The following is a 17720-nucleotide window of genomic DNA, read 5'->3' as shown; positions in this document are numbered from 1 at the left end:
AGCCCTTAATTTCTTGTGACATCAAGAATTTATTAATCTCTGCCTTGAATCCATTTAGCGTACCGGCCTCCACTGCACTCTGCGGCAATGAATTCCACAGGCCCATCACTCTCTGGCTGAAGAAATGTCTCCACATTTCTGTTCTGAATTGACCCCCTCTAATTCTAAGGCTGTGTCCACGGGTCCTAGTCTCCCCGTCTAACGGAAACAATTTCCTAGCGTCCAAGAAATCTGCTGTCCTTACCTGGTTTGGCCGACATGTGACTCCAGACCAACAGTGATGTAGTTGACTCTTTCTTGCCCTCTGAAATAGTCCAAGCAGTTCATGATTCTTTATTTATCTCTCCATCCTTCAGGCTCTCTGCCTGTATTCCTGATGAAGGGCTTTTGCCCGAAACGTCAATTTTACTGCTCCTCGGATGCTGCCTGAACTGCTGTGCTTTTCCAGCACCACACTAATCCAAGCAGTTCAGGGGAAATCCGGGATTTGTAATAAATTATGGATTTGACACTCAGTTCATGGGCAATTATAGATTTGCCTTGCAAGTATCAATCAGATCTCCTTAAAGAATAGGGATGGATATGCCCCTAAGTGCTTTTTGAGGTAGCATTGAAAATGTGAGAGCCAATTTGTGCAGAGCCAGCTCTGATGAACAGCAACGTGATGTGTTTTTGTGAGTGATGCTGATTGAAGGTTACGTATTGGCTGCAGGAAAGTGGAGAGAATTGCCCTCCTTTTCTTCAAGTTGGTCATCGGGATCCACCAGGGGATTTTGTAAATCTATTTCAAAGATTAAATGGAACCTTGCCTTAATGTCTCATCTCAGAGAGAGTACGGACTCCCTCAGCACTGACCCTCCAACAGTGCGGCACTCCCTCAGCACTGACCCTGCGATGTGAGCATTGCTGTCTGGACCAGCATTTATTGCCCATCCCTAGTTGCCCCCTTGAGAAGGTGGGGGTGAGCTACCCTCTTAAACCACCCTAAGAGAAGGACTTCCAGGATTTTGACCCAGTGAAAATGAAGGAACAGCGATATAATTCTTAGTCAGGATGGGGAGGGGCTCGGAGGGGAACTTGCAAGGGGTGGTGTTCCCATGTATCTGCTGCCTTTGTCCTTCGAGAGGGAAATGGTCATGGGTTTGGAAGGTGCTGTCTCAAGAGCCTTGGTGACTTTCTGCAGTGCATCTTGTCGACAATACACACTGCTGCTACTGACCGTTGTGGTGAAGGGAGTGGATGCTTGTGGATGTTGTGGACTGCTTAATCCTGGGTAGTGTTAAATTTCTTGAGTGTTGTTGAATCTGCACCTATCCGGCAAGTGGACAGCATTCCATCTCACTCCTGACTTGTAGAAGGTAGACAGGCTTTGGTGAGTCAGGAGGTGGATTATTTCCTGCAGGATTCCCAGCCTCTGACCTGCTCTTGTGTTTAGATCTCTCTCACTGCCTGCTGTATGTTTGTTTTGTTTCGTTTGCCTTATAAGCTTATAGGTAAAAACAATGACTGCAGATGCTGGAAACCAGATTCTGGATCAGTGGTGCTGGAAGAGCACAGCAATTCAGGCAGCATCCGAAGACAGGCAAAATCGACGTTTCGGGCAAAAGCCCTTCATCATAAGCTTATACTCTGTTCCTAAAGAACACTTGCAGTCTCTTGTGAATATGTTGCAGTGACTAACCACCACAGAAATGAACTGCAAACTTTAAAACCTAAGTCCTCTTAAGCCAGAGTTCATTCTTGGATACGCCTTGTCAATTATTATTACTAACTGGAGTCATAACTGTCATTATTATTGTTCACTGTAGGTCTGGCACAAAGACTGATGAGATCCCACTGCAGGGAAAGGTGACATCTTTAGACATTAACTCCGAACGGACCCAGTTACTGAGCTGTTCACGTGATGATCTGTTGACGGTGGTGGATCTGCGGATGAATGAGACCAGGCAGGAGCTCAGGTACACCTGATGCAGCAAACCATGGGGCTCAAACCAGCTTTATTGTTGGTGTTTGTGTTAGAAGTCGTTTAGGGAATTGGATCTGCAGTGATGGGGAGGTGATGGCCTACTTGTGTTATCGTAAGACAATAAACCCAGAGAGGAGCAGGAAAATCAACGTTTCGGGCAAAAGCCCTTCGTCGGGAATTTGATGAGTCAGGAGCCCTTCCTGATGAAGGGCGTTTGCATGAAACGTTGATTCTCCTGCTCCTCGGATGCTGCCTGACCTGCTGTGCTTTTCCAGCACCACTCTAATCTTGACTCTAATCTCCAGCATCTGTAATGTTCTGGGGCTTTGACAGATGACAGAATTTGTATTCAATAAAAATCTGGAATTACGAGTCTAGTTGAAGACTATGAAACAATTGTCAAGAAAAACCCATCTGGTGCACTAATCTCCTTCAAGGAAGGAAATCTGCTATCCTTCACTGGTCTGGCCTACATGTGACTCCAGACCCACAGCAATGTGGTTGTCTCTTAACTACAATGGACAATAAATGTTGGCCAAGCTTGTTGAGTGATGTTGGAGCTGCACCCATCCAGGCAAGTGGGGAATATTCCTGACCTGTGCTTTGTAGATGGTGGACGGTCATTGGGGAGTCAGGAGATGAGTTACTCACTGCAGGATTCCCAGCCTCTGGCTAATTGTGTTAAGATCCTTCTCACTGCCTCCTATATGTCTGGCTCTGTTTGATTTTTTTTTTCTTTTGCGTGATAAACATGCGTCTTAGTCCCATGAAAAAAAAATGAGGCGGTTTCTTACTGTTTTCCTCATTTTGCCTTTCTTTCTAGAGCTGAAGGGTTTAAGTGTGGAGCTGATTGGACCAAGGCAATTTTCAGGTGAGTCAGTCAGTCTTGTTGCTGTGTTTCCAACATGATTTTGAAAGTTCGTGTGGAGGTGTTTTTGCAAAGCCATCAGACTGGTCTTCATAAAATCCCTAAAGTATGGATGCAGGCTGTTCAGCGCATCGAGTGCACACCGACCCTCTGAACAGCATCTCACCCAGACCCACCCCACTACTGCTGCATTTCCCATGGCCAATCCACCCTAACCTGCACATCTTTGAACCGTGGGGGGAAACCCACACAGACACGGGGAGAATGTGCAAACTCCATACAGACAGTTGCCTGAGGGCGGAATCAAACCTGGCTCCCTGGTGCTGTGAGGCAGCCGTGCTAACCACTGAGCCACCGTGGTCTTGTTAGAACAATGGTTAGTTTTCCCTGTCCAAGGACTCTCATTATCAGCTTTGTCAGGGCACAGAGAAGAGAACGTAGAGCTGTCTGGAAACCACAAATGCTGGAGATCGCAGAAGGTCGGGCAGCATACACGGAGAGAGAGCAAGCTAACGTTTCGAATCTCGATGGCTCTTCATTGGAGCTCTGACCCACTGTGATCTCCAGCCTTTGTTGTCTTCAGTACAGGTTCCATCATCTGCAGCAACTTGCTCCTAAATAGAACTGTCTCGACTTGAAGGATGATGATGAATGGATTGCCTTTATGTAGCACCATTTATAACCTCATTGTTTCAAAAAGCTTTTCATGTGGTTGAAAGTGCTTTGAGACACCTCGTCACTGAGGTACTGCAGGAAACATGCACACAGCAAGATTCCACAAAGGGTAATGTGATAATGACTCGTTCATCTGTTTTAGGGCCATTTGGGGTCTGTGAAACCAGGGCAATGGGGGCCTCCGTTTGCTGCCTCATCTGACAGATGTCATCTCCAATGGTGCAGTGCACCCTGGGTACCTCACTACTTGGGTCAGCTTGGAGCCTTGTACTTAAGCTCAACCCTTGCCTTTGAGGTCACTCCTTTTCAAGCCTCCTTCCTTCTGACCCTCTTTACCTCAGCCCATGAACATATTCCTTGTCCCTCATGTGTTTATCTAGCTTCCCTTCACTATTTTCATCAAAAATCCCATCTGCCAGTACATTGCATATTCAGTCCACGCTCTGAGTCAATCTCCATTGGATTCATTTGTGTTCCTTTCAGATTATAGTTCCTTAGTTTGGCTCTTGCTCACAAATGGACCCTGCTGTTTTATATCCATCCATCATTTTAAAGAACTTCAAAAGCTTTTATTGCCCACCTCTAATTATAGAGTCAAACAGCACACAAACAGACCCTTTGATCCAACTTGTTCATGCCAACCAAACTAAAACTAGTCCCACTTGCCTGCATTCAGCCTGTATCCCTCTAAACCTTTCTTATTCATGTACTTGTCCCCACTGTACCTGCATCCATCACTTCCTCTGGCAGTTCATTCCACGTATGAGCCACCCTCTGTGTGAAAAAGTTGCCCTCAGGTGCCTCTCAAATGTTTCTCCTCTGTCACCTTCAAAATATGCCCCCTGGTTTTGAACTCCCCACCTGAGGGAAAAGACACCTGCTATTTACCCTATCTATACTTTTCATAATTTTATAAACCACCCATGTTCCAGTGAAAAAAGTTACAGCCTACCCAATCTCTCATTATAACTCAACCATCTGGTCCTGGCAACATCCTGGGACGGCATGGTGGCTCAGTGGTTAGCTCTGCTGTTTCACAACACTAGGGACCCGGGTTCGATTCCAGCCTTGGGTGACTGTGTGGAGTTTGCACATTCTCCCCGTGTCTATGTGGGTTTTCTCTGGGTGCTCCAGTTTCCTCCCACAGTCCAAAGATGTGCAGATCAGGTGACTTGGCCATGCTAAATTGCCCATCCTGTTAGGTGCATTAGTCAGGGGTGCATAGAGGGTAGCAGAATGGGTATGGGGTTACTTTTCAGAGGGTCGGTGTGGACTTGTTGGGCCCCAGGACCTGTTTCCATACTGTAGGGAATCTAATCTAATCTAATCTAAAATCTCTTCTGAGCCCGCTCCAGTTTAACAAGATCCTTCCAAAAGCAGAACAAACAGAACTGTACTCCGTATTCCAGAAGAGGCCTCACCAATGTCCTGTACAATCTCAACATCGCACCCCAACTTCTATACTCAAAGGTCTGAGCAATGAAGGCAAGCATGCTAAACGTCTTCTTAACCATCCCGTCTACCTGTGATGCAACTTTCAATGAGCTACGTACTTGAACCCCTAGGTCTCTCTACCCAAGGCCTTACCAGTAACGGTGTAAATCCTGCCCTTGTTCACTTTACCACAATGCAGTTCCTTGCATTTATCCAAACTAAACTCTTATCTGCTACTCCTCAGCCCATTGGCCTAATTGATCAAGATTGTTATCTAATCTTAGAAAACCTTCTTCACTGTCTATAATGCCACCAATTTTGGTTTCGTCGGCAAATTTACTAACCAGACCTTCGATATTTGCATCCAAATCATTTATGTAAATGACAAAGAAACGTGGACCCAGCTGCGATCCCTGTGGTCTGACAAACACTGCTCCACCACCCTCTGTTTCTGACCATCAAACCACTTTTGTATCCAAATGACAAGCTCTCCCTAAAACTCATGTGATCTAACTTTACCAATTAGTCTAACATGTGGAGTCTTGTCAAAGGCTTTACTAAAGTCCGTGTAGACCACATCCACGGCTTTGCACTCATCACTGTTTTTGGTTATGTCCTCAAAAAAAACTCAATCAAGTTAGTGCGATACAATTTCCCACGCACAAAGTCATGCTGACTATCCCTACTGAGTCCTTACCTTACCAGGGATACAGCAGAATATGGGTAGATTGGACAGTTGGGCAGAGAAATGGTAGATGGAGTTCAATCCAGACAAATGCGAGGTGATGCACTTGGGAATATGCAATACCAAACGAACTATACAGTAAATAGAACATAGAACATTGAACATTACAACGCAATACAGACCCTTCGGCCCTCGATGTTGCGCCGAACTGTCATACCAATCTGAACCAACCAACCCAACCACCCCATGGCTGAACACTTTAACTCCCCCTCCCACTCCGCCAATGACATGCAGGTCCTTGGCCTCCTCCATCGCCAGACCCTGACCACACGACGCCTGGAGGAAGAGCGCCTCATCTTCCGCCTAGGAACCCTCCAACCACAAGGGATGAATGTAGATTTCTCCAGCTTCCTCATTTCCCCTCCCCCCACCTTATCTCAGTCCCAACCCCCAGATTCAGCACCGCCCTCTTGACCTGCAATCTTCTTCCCGAACTCTACGCCCCCACCCCCTCTCCGGCCTATCACCCTCACCCTCACCTCCGTATTGTAATCCCAGCGCCCCTCCCCCTACCCTTTATCTCAGCCCGCTTGGCACACCAGCCTCATTCCTGAAGAAGGGCTTATGCCCGAAACGTCAATTCTCCTGCTCCTCGGATGCTGCCTGGCCTGCTGTGTTTTTCCAGCACCACATTTTTCAATACCAATCTGAAGTCCATCTAACCTACACTATTCCATGTACGTCCATATGCTTGTCCAATGACGACTTAAATGTACTTAAAGTTGGCGAATTTACTACCGTTGCAAGCAAAGCATTCCATACCCTTACTACTCTCTGAGTAAAGAAACTACCTCTGACATCTGTCCTATTTCTATCACCCCTCAATTTAAAGCTATGCCCCCCTCATGCTAGCCATCACCATTCTTGGAAAAAGGCTCTCCCTGTCCACCCTATCTAACCCTCTGATTATCTTATACGTCTCTATTAAGTCACCTCTCAACCTTCTTCTCTCTAACGAAAACAGCCTCAAGTCCCTCAGCCTTTCCTTGTAAGACCTTCCCTCCATACCAGGCAACATCCTGGTAAATCTCTTCTGCACCCTTTCCAAAGCTTCCACATCCTTCTTATAACGAGGTGACCAGAACTATACACAATACCCCAAGTGTGGCTGTACCAGAGCTTTGTACAGCTGCAGCATAACCTCCTGGTTCCGGAACTCAATCCCTCTATTAATAAAAGCTAAAACACTGTATGCCTTCTTAACAACCTTGTCAACCTGGGTGGCAACTTTCAAGGATCTCTGTACCTGGACACCGAGATCTCTCTGCTCACCTACACTACCAAGAATCTTACCATTAGCCCAATACTTTGCATTCCGGTTACTCCGACCAAAGTGAGTCACCTCACACTTGTCCGCATTAAACTCCATTTGCCACCTCTCAGCCCAGCTCTGCAGCTTATCTATGTCTCTCTGTAACCTACAACATCCTTCGTCACTATCCACAACTCCACCGACCTTAGTGCCATCTGCAAATTTACTAACCCACCCTTTACGCCCTCATCCAGGTCGTTTATAAAAATGACGAAGAGCAGTGGACCCAACACCGACCCTTGCGGTACGCCGCTGGTAACTGGACTCCAGGATGAACATTTCCCATTAACTACCTTCCTCTCGTCTTCTTTCAGCAAGCCAATTACTGATCCAAACTGCTATATCTCCCACAATCCCATTCCTATCCGGCCCAAGGGACTTATCTATTTTCACACTCTGCAGGATTTCTAATACCTCTTCCTTGTGGACCTCAATCCCACCTAGTCTAGTAGCCTGTATCTCAGGATTCTCCTCGACAACATTGTCGTTTTATAGAGTGAATACAGTCAAAAAATATTCATTTAGTGCTTCTCCTATCTCCTCTGACTCCACACTCAACTTCCCACTACTATCCTTGATTGGCCCTAATCTTACTCTCAAATTCTTTTATACCTATAGAAAGCCTTCGGGTTTACCCTGATCCTATCTGCCAACAACTCCTTATGTCTCCTCCTGGCTCTTCTGAGCTCTCTCTTTAGGTCTTTCCTGGCTACCTTGTAACCCTCAAGCGCCCTAACTGAGCCTTCACATCTCATCCTAACGTAAGCCTTCTTCCTCTTGACCAGAAATTGCACTTCCTTCGTAAACCATGGCTCCCGCTCTCTACAGCTTCCTCCTTGCCAGACAGGTACATACTTATCTAGGACACACAGGAGCTTTTCCTTGAATAAACTCCACATTTCTAATGTGCCCATCCCCTGCAGTTTCCTTCCCCATCCTATGCTTCCTAAATCTTGCCTAATCACATCGTAATTGCCTTTCCTCCAGCTGTAACTCTTGCCCAGTGGAGTACACCAGGGAGAAGGGCTTATGCCTGAAATGTCAATTCTCCTGCTCCTTGGATGCTGCCTAACCTGCTGCGCTTTTCCAGCAATACATTTTTCAGCTCTGATCTCCAGCATCTGCAGTCCTCACTTTCTCCTAAGACCTTGGTTTGGTTGCATTTGGAATATCGTGTAAAGTCCTGGTCACCACATTACCAAAAGGATGTGGATGCTTTGGAGAGGGTGCAGAGGAGGTTCACCCAGATGTTGCCTGGTATGGAGGGTGCTAGCTATGAGGAGAGGTTGAGTAGATTAGGATTATTTTCACTGGAAAGATGGAGGTTGAGGGGGGCCCTGATTGAGGCTTACAAAATCATGAGAGGTGCAGACAGGGTGGATAGCAAGAAACTTCTCCCCAGAGTGGGGGACTCAATTACCAGGAGTCATGTGTTCAAAGGGAGAGGGGAAACATTTGGGAGAGATATATGTGGAAGGTTCTTTACACAGAGTGTGGTGGGTGCCTGGAATGCGTTGCCAGTGGAGGTGGTAGGGATGGGAACGATAGTGTCATTTAAGATGTATCTGGACAGATTCATGAATGGGCAGGGAGCAGAGCGATACAGATCCTTAGAAAATAGACAGGTTTAGACAGAGGATCTGGATCAGCACAGGCTTGGAGGGCTGAAGGGCCTGTTCCTACTGCTGTAATGTTCTTTGTTCTTAAGTCCCATCTCTCAGAATTCCCTCCAACAACTTATCCACCAATGACATCAGACTTGGAGGTCTGTAGTTCCCAGACTCCTCCTTACGGCCTTTCCTAAAGAAAGACACAACATTAGTCACCCTCCAGGCTTCTGGCACCTCACCTGTTGCTATGGATGGTACAAATATCCCTGCTGGGTGGGCCCAACATTTCTTCCTTAACTTCCCACAGCATCCTGGTATAAAACATCAGGTCCCAGAGATTTATCCGTCTTTATGTATTCTAAGACTTCCTCTTCTGTCATATGGAGTGTTTTCAAGGCATGAATATTTATTTCCTTGAGTTCTCTGGCCTCCATGTCTTTCTCCCACAGTAAATACTGACGTGAAATATTCATTGAGTATCTCTCTCATCTCTTGTTGTTCTACATATAGACAACTCGTTGATCTTTAAGGGGCCCTATTCTCTCCCTAGTTGCTGTTTTGCTCTTCATGTACTTGTAGAATCTCTTGGATTATCCTGAATGTATCTGTCAAGGTTATCTTGTATCTCCTTTTAGACCTCCTGATTTCCCTCTTGAGAATTCCCCTACACCGCTTATACTGTTGAAGAGATTGCCCTTGAGAAGGTGGGGGTGAGCTGCCTTCTTGAGCCTCTGCAGTCAGTGTGCTATAGGTAGACTCACAATGCCCTTAGGCAGGGAGTTCCAGGATTTTGACCCAGTGACACTGAAGGAACGGTAATATATCTCCTATCTGGGAGACTGGAAATGATATCAAAGGAGCATTAGTGAGTAGATGGAACACACTGCTGCCACTATGCGTCAGAGCTGGAGGTGATAGAGTGACTGAATGTGGTGCCAATCCAGTGGGCTACTTTGTCCTGGCTGGTGTTGAGTTTCTCAAGTTTTGTTTTGCACTGCTGTATCCAGGCAAGTGGCAAGTAGCCCAGCACACTCCTGACGTGTGCCTTGTAGATAGTGGACAAGCTTAAGGGACCGTTTTGTGGCTTTTGAAACCTGAGTTATGACTGATCGTAATTGTGATCAGTTCACACATGCACAAGCTTGGCAAAGTACCATTTCTGTTACCGTGGTAACCATTCTTATTTAAAAGCCACCTCTCAATAGATCAGTAGAAATCAGATTTGGGTTTTAGTGTTTAATTCACCATTTACAACATTGGCAACCAGCCAGACTCTATCTATTAGGTGCATCTTCTTGCTCCCTGAGGTGAAACAATGGATGAACTTGATGATCTATCATTTCCCAGCTCTGAGCCACTCTGTTTCTCACTGTTCCAAACCCCCCTCCACTGCCATTTGGAGACACTTTACTCCTTTGCAAAGTCTAATTTGACTGGATGCTTCTAACTCCCTCCAGGCTTGTTCTAAAAATAGTGAAATTGGAAATTTATTTAACTTTTCCTCCTTGGGTGTCAAGGCAAGTACTTGTTGCTCTCCTCTAATTGCTGTTGATCTGAGTGTCTCGGGTCAGATCAGAGGGCAGTTGAGGGTCAACCACATAGCCGTGGGTCTTCACAGAACCACAGAAGTGTTGCTGTACAGTAGGAGGCCATTTGGCCTATCCATGCTTGTACTTGCACCGTAGCATTGGGACTTAGTGCCAGCCTCCATCTGGAGTCAGGTGTATGCTAGACCGGGTAAGGGGTCCTTTGCAAAAGGACTGGTCAGCTGAGTGAATAGGTGGCAGATAGATTTCAACCCACAAAAATGACCAAGTGATGTTTTTGGGAAAGTCACATGAGGCAAAGAAACATGCCTATAATGGGAGAATATTGAGAGGTGCGGAGGTATTGAGGGACACTGGAATGAATGTCCACTGAATCTTTAAGGGTAGCGGGATAAATTGATAATGTGGTTCAGAAGATAATCCTTTCCTTTGTTTGCAGAGGGGTGAGGGTGGGGGTGGGGGTATGTGTATTGGAATTGAGCCCCATCTGCCACCAATCCACCCATGTCACCTTCTGGACCTGACACTGTCCTTCACACAGTTTACAATTCTTCCAACTTCAGCACCATATTCAGACATTGAAATGGTCCCCTGCACAGCAAGATCCAAGTTATTAATATATTATCAAGAGAAACAAGGGTTCCAATACTGACCTCTGGGAACCTCCACTACAATCCTTCCTCCATTGGGAAAGTACCCACCGACTGTGACTCTCTGTTTCCCATCACTCACCTGGTTTTGTATCACATTGTTACTGTCCCTCTATAGCATGACCTCTAACTTTCTTCACAAGTCTGTTGTGTGGCACCTTTTTAAACATCTTCTGGAAATCCACGTTCACCACATCTACAACATGACCCTCAACAACCCTCTATGTTACCTTTTCAAAAAAACCCAGAAAGTTAGTTAAACACAATTTCTGCTTTCTAATCAACCCAGATGTTTCCATGTGATTACAAATTCTATCCTGGATAATTGACTCTCAAAACCTCCACATCATTGATGTTAAACTGATTGGTCTGTAATTGCTGGAATTGTCCTTACAACCTTTCCTGAAGAAGGTAATAGGGTTTGCAATTCTCATGTCTTCTAACACCACCCCCACCCAGAGAGAAGACTGGAAGATTCTTGCCAGGGGCCTGCAACTTCCACCCTCACTTCAATATCCTTAGATGCAGCTCATCTGGTCCTGGTGTTGTTTCACTGTTAAATCCCAATAATCTACCCAAGGCAAGTTCTCCGCCAGTTTTAAACCTTTTTAGTGACTCAGCTTCCTCCTCTGTTCCCGTGGCCACACCGATATCTTCCTCTTCTGTATAGGCAGCTACAAATTGAACCATTTAATACCTTGACTATGCCCCTTCCTCCATGTGTAAACAATCTTCTGGTCTCTGATGGGTCTTTGTCCTCCCTTAGCCACTGACTTACTCTTTAAACACCAATAGTAGACTTTGGGAAATGCTTTTTATGTTGGGTACCAGGTTTTTCTCGCCTGAAAGACAATCTCTCTGATAGTGCGGCACTCCCCCGGCGCTGACCCTCAGACAGTGTGGCACGCCCTCGGCGCTGACCCATGGACAGTGCGGCACTCCCCCGGCGCTGACCCTCGGTCAGTGTGGCACTCCCCCAGCGCTGACCCTCGGTCAGTGTGGCACGCCCTCGGCGCTGACCCTCGGTCAGTGTGGCACTCCCCCGGCGCTGACCCTCAGTCAGTGTGGCACTCCCCCGGCGCTGACCCTCGGTCAGTGCGGCACTCCCCCGCGCCGGCCCTCGGACAGTGCGGCACTCCCCCGGCGCAGACCCTCGGACAGTGCGGCACTCCCCCGGCGCTGACCCTCGGACAGTGCGGCACTCCATCGGTGCCGATCCTCGGACAGTGCGGCACTCCCTCGGCGCCGACCCTCGGACAGTGCGGCACTCCCTCGGCGCCGATCCTCGGACAGTGCGGCACTCCCCCGGCGCCAAATCTCGGACAGTGCGGCACTCCCCCGGCGCCGACCCTCAGACAGTGCGGCACTCCCCCGGCGCTGACCCTCGGACAGTGCGGCACTCCCCCGGCGCCGACCCTCAGACAGTGCGGCACTCCCCCGGCGCCGACCCTCAGACAGTGCGGCACTCCCCCGGCGCTGACCCTCAGACAGTGTGGCACTCCCCCGGTGCTGACCCTCAGACAGTGTGGCACGCCCTCGACGCTGACCCATGGACAGTGCGGCACTCCCCCGGCGCTGACTCTCGGTCAGTGCGGCACTCCCCCGGCGCTGACCCTTGGTCAGTGTGGCACGCCCTCGGCGCTGACCCTCGGTCAGTGTGGCACTCCCCCGGCGCTGACCCTCGGTCAGTGTGGCACTCCCCCGGCGCTGACCCTCGGTCAGTGTGGCACTCCCCCGGCGCTGACCCTCGGTCAGTGCGGCACTCCCCCGGCGCCGGCCCTCGGACAGTGCGGCACTCCCCCGGCGCAGACCCTCGGACAGTGCGGCACTCCCCCGGCGCTGACCCTCGGACAGTGCGGCACTCCCTCGGTGCCGATCCTCGGACAGTGCGGCACTCCCCCGGCGCCGACCCTCGGACAGTGCGGCAGTCCCTCGGCGCCGATCCTCGGACAGTGCGGCACTCCCCCGGCGCCGACTCTCGGACAGTGCGGCACTCCCCCGGCGCCGACCCTCAGACAGTGCGGCACTCCCCCGGCGCTGACCCTCGGACAGTGCGGCACTCCCCCGGCGCCGACCCTCAGACAGTGCGGCACTCCCCCGGCGCTGACCCTCGGACAGTGCGGCACTCCCCCGGCGCCGACTCTCGGACAGTGCGGCACTCCCCCGGCGCTGACCCTCGGACAGTGCGGCACTCTCCCGGCGCCGACTCTCGGACAGTGCGGCACTCCCTCGGCGCCGATCCTCGGACAGTGCGGCACTCCCCCGGCGCTGACCCTCGGACAGTGCGGCACTCCCCCGGCGCCGACTCTCGGACAGTGCGGCACTCCCCTGGCGCTGACCCTCAGACAGTGCGGCACTCCCCCGGCGCTGACCCTCGGACAGTGCGGCACTCCGCCAGCGCTGACCCTCAGACAGTGCGGCACTCCCCCGGCGCTGACCCTCGGACAATGCGGCGCTCCCTCGGAGCTGGGAGTAGCAGTATGGAATATAGGCCTCAGTTCTCTGGTCTGGGACCTGGTTCCTTGATTTATTGATCCTAAGGTAAGTGTCTATAAATGTGAAGGAGGTTGCAAAGAGAGGCGAATGTGGATCAAAGTTTTTGAACAAACATCTCACAGCTCCTGAGCTCCGTTTGTTCTTTGTAGTTTTAATGGACTTGCCTTCTCCTGTTCCTTTAGCCCCGATGGGAGCTATGCTGTGGTGGGATCATCTGATGGAGTTCTCTACATCTGGGACACTCTCACTGGGAAACTGGAGACTTCTTTGGTTGGACAACACAAGTATGTGGAAAGAGTCTGTGGTGTCATTGTTCTGTGTTGCAACCTCCTGGGTCACAACTTGGGAGAGTTCAGAGTGTCAAATTAATTGTGAACTCCCCCTTCCTCCGCAGAGTTCTAGAACAACAACTGCCATTTATATGTGTCTTTAATGCAGGAAATCCTGATTGAAAGGAGTTTGAGGCTGTAGTTGCCCTGGATGTCCCACCTTCCCAATGTCTCCCTCACCTGAAGTGTGGTGATCCTCAGGTTAAACAGCCACCAATGGTCTCTCTCAATGTTGTTTCACATCCAATAGTCAAGAAAACCCGTACGTGTATGTATGTAGATGGAAGTAAATCTCAAACGAGTGACCTATGATCTGGTCAGACTCTGGTAACATTATATGGTCACCATCACACAGACTAAGTTTTGATTCCAGATTTTGTTCATTGAACGTGGATTCCTTTGACTATCTTCCCAGAACGTTAGTCTCTAGATTGTTAGTCCAGTGATGTTATCCCCTCACCACTGTGTCCCTTTGTTACAATTATCTTGGTTGAGAGACAGTCACTCAAGACTGGAATCGAATGAGAGTCTCTGGTGTTGTGAGGGAGCAGTGCTAACCACTATGCTGCCCCAGCTGAGCCACATTAGCAGCTTAACTGGTTATCATAACTTGGTTTTGGTGACTCTAGGAGCACACTCGGGATTGTTCAGTCATTGTTACTCAATTGGAGAATTGCACCTAATGGTGGGTGTTTTGTGTTGGATTTTGTAGGGGGGGGGGGAGCGCGGGTTGAATTTGGTCCCGTGAAGAACTGAAGAAACATGCTGGATTTGATCAGCTGATCACTGCAGCGTACAGCTCACACTCATGGTCTTGAAAGGCGCACGTGAAGTTGCTCAGTTGTGCATCTTTTTGGACTGAAAGCAGCATCCTGTTAGCGGGAAACCTGCTTCTGCAATCACTTTTCCTGAACCTGTTGACATTTTTGAGAAATGTTTTCCCAGGGTCAATAGAAGTTGGCTTGGATACTTTCACAATTAGCAACTTTCCTGCTTCCACCCACTTCCCCCCCCCCCCCCCCCCCCCGCCCCACCCCACCCCCCCACCCCCCCACTCCCACCCCCCCCACTCCCACCCCCACCCTCAGCCCAACCTCTGTCCACCAATCTCTCTTCGTCTCCATCCATTGAACTTTACAAAATGATGGCTCATTACCCACATGCACTCCATCTCCCTGCCTTGCAGCGCATCAAAACCATATTTGACTTCTTAAGGAATGAAAGGTTTCTCTCTCTCTCTCTCTCTCTCTCTCTCCAGATCCTCCATCAATGCAGTTTCCTGGTCCTTATCTGGAGAGTATGTGGTGAGTGTGGATCGATCAAGATTGGCCAGTCTCTGGACTGACTGCTGACCCAGCCACGCAGCGGTGACTCCAAATGGCCACCACTTCCATCGTCACATGACCACCATTTGATCTGAAGGGAAAGTGTCAAGAGCACGGGTTATAGAGATTTAACATCCTACACAGGTGGAAGCTCCTGTCAGTAACCAACCTCTATCCTAACTGCAACTCTCCCACACATATACACAGACACGCACACACTCTCACACCAGACAAAGACACACGCATGTACACACATATATATACTCTCTCTCTCTCTCTCTCTCTCTCATTCTCTCTCATTCTCTCTCATTCTCTCTCATTCTCTCTCATTCTCTCTCATTCTCTCTCATTCTCTCTCATTCTCTCTCATTCTCTCTCATTCTCTCTCATATTCTCTCTCATATTCTCTCTCTCATTCTCTCTCATTCTCTCTCATTCTCTCTCTCTCACCCATGCAGGCAGGAAGACAGACAGAGACACACACACACACACAGTTCAAGAAAAGGAGTTGGAAGGCGGTGGCTGGTGAATATAAATACTACACAAAAGGCTTAGCAAACAGGAGGAGGCCAATTTACCTCCTGTAAGTGTCTCTCACCTCACAGGGAGAGGGAAATTCAAATCGACAAAGGATGCCAGGGACTCCAGGATGAGATTGACTTCCAACCCATTCCCCCATGTCAGGGTTTCTGTTGGAAGTCGGTGGGGTGGGATGGGTGTGGGATAACAAGGGAATCAACTTGGAATACTTTTCTCAACAAATCTTGACTGCAGCTGTGCAGCAAGTTACAGGAAGGGACACAAGGTCATTAGATTGCAGGGACAAAGGCGTGCAATACTAACAGAACATTCTGGAAACGCGAGCGAGTCAGGATGCATCTGTGGAGAAAAGGGACTCAACAGAAGAGTGTTTTTTTTTGATTGACCAACCCACAACTAAACATTTGTCCAAATTGGAAGGGATTGAGTCAGTTGCTATGGTGAAGATTCACTAGGAATATAGACTTTCTTGTTTTATTTAAAGTCCCATGGACACTAAACACATTTTTGTCATTGTTTATTGGACACAAAATAACTTTTAGGGAAGGAAATACCTTTTAAATTATTGGAATTTTAAAAATTCTTTCACAGGATGTGGGTGTCGCTGGCTGGGTCAGCATTTATTGCCCGTCCCTAGTTACCCCTTGAGAGGGTGGGGGTGAACTGCTACAGTCCATGTGCTGGAGCTTGAACCACAATTCCCTTAGGGAGGGAATTCCAGGATTTTGACCCATTGACACTGAAGGAACAGCAATATATTTCAGGATGGTATATGGCTTGGAGGGGAACATGGCGGGGTGGGGTGGGGGGGGGGGGGCGTTCCCATGACGATTGTGGGGTTTTCAGTGACGGGAACGCCATTGAGCATCATGGTTGGATGGTTAGGTCGTCTTAAAGAGAGTTGTTAATCTTCAGATTTCTCCATTGCTGAAAGGGAATGGAGACTGGGCCATTGAATATATTCAGGGCTGAATTGGATAGATTTTATGATCGATCACGGAGTTAAAGGTTTTGCAGAGCACCTGGGGACGTGGTGATAAGACACAAATCACATCAGCTTTGATCATATTGAATAGCAGAGCAGACCCAAGGGGCCCAATGGCCTACTCCTGATCTTTTTATGTTCTTGTGTGGAACGTTTTTATGTAGCAAACTGTTGCAATCTGGAACTCATTGCCTGAAAAGGGGTAGAAGCAGATTTAATAGGAACTTTCTCAAGGGAACGCGTCAAATGCTTGAGGTGGGAATTAGCAGAACTTTGTTTGAGAATGGTTCCAGGGATGAGTAACTCCAAAGACAGATTGCAGACCTTGGAATTGTATCCCTCAGAGAGGAGAGGGCTGAGAGATTTGATCGAGGTTTTCAAAACTCATGAGGGTTGGAGACCGAGTCAATACAGGGAGTAACAGTTTCCACTGTTGAAGGGATTAAGAATGAGAGAGGGTACAGATTTAAAATAATTAGCAAAAGCGACATGAAGAGATTTGTTTTACTCACAGCGAGTGGTTAGGCTCTGAAAGGCACTCTCATACGGGAAATAGGTGGTTACTTCAAAAGGAACAATGTGCAAGATAATGGGGGGGGAGTGGGGGGGAAGGTGGGTGAGAATGGCACTTGGTGAGCCTCTCATTTGGAGAGCCAGTGCAGACAGGACGGACTGAATGCCCTCATTCTGAGGTGCAACAGTTCTGTGGAGAAAAAGGATGTGGATGAGAGTGATTGGATCCCCCAGCCAAAGGCAAGGCTCTAAACATTTTAGGACTCTGTTCTGCCATTTGGCACGCCTACCTCTGATGTCTTTGTCTAAGCAACAATAGACAATGGCTGGAAGCTCACCAATGGTCCAGCTCTGTATTGAGTTCAGATTTCACCCTTTGCCAGAGTGAAAATCAAACCCATGTCTCCAGGACAATGGCCTGGGATTCTGGATTGCTAGTGTAGTGACATTACCACTGGACTGTTGCCCTTCATGATTTGCAACAGCTCCATTAAAATTCCACTTAAATGTCTCCTCTCTGAGGAGACCAAACCCAACTTCCCCAGTCTCTCCACATTCACTGGGAACCCTGAAAAGGTTCCCCTCTCTCAATGATCTTGGCATCTCCTATGTCTCTATAGTCCAGGCTTGATGTGTTAGCAATGGCTGAGCAGGCAGCACTCTTCCCTCTGAACCTGTAGGTTCGAGATTCCTAGAGTAGCAGGACTCACGTATGAAGAGAGACT

The 17720-nt window shown here is 48.5% G+C and overlaps 1 protein-coding gene across 1 annotated transcript in view; it reads left to right on the top strand.

Moving 5' to 3' along the window:
• atg16l2 (autophagy related 16 like 2) overlaps positions 1-16253 on the top strand; it is a 148157-nt gene extending 131904 nt beyond the window's left edge. The window contains exons 15-18 of the mRNA XM_087988558.1: positions 1809-1958; positions 2790-2837; positions 13486-13587; positions 14891-16253. Coding sequence (XP_087844684.1) covers positions 1809-1958; positions 2790-2837; positions 13486-13587; positions 14891-14984 — 394 coding nt within the window. The 3' untranslated portion in view covers positions 14985-16253. The remainder of the gene's footprint in view (positions 1-1808; positions 1959-2789; positions 2838-13485; positions 13588-14890) is intronic.
• Positions 16254-17720: the final 1467 nt, after the last annotated feature.

The sequence above is a fragment of the Chiloscyllium plagiosum genome, unplaced genomic scaffold (assembly GCF_037043375.1).
Source record: "Chiloscyllium plagiosum isolate Xiang-an unplaced genomic scaffold, Cpla_swu_hap1 HiC_scaffold_6, whole genome shotgun sequence".
Classification (NCBI taxonomy): Eukaryota; Metazoa; Chordata; class Chondrichthyes; order Orectolobiformes; family Hemiscylliidae; genus Chiloscyllium; species Chiloscyllium plagiosum.
This window is presented reverse-complemented; position numbering and strand designations above follow the sequence as displayed.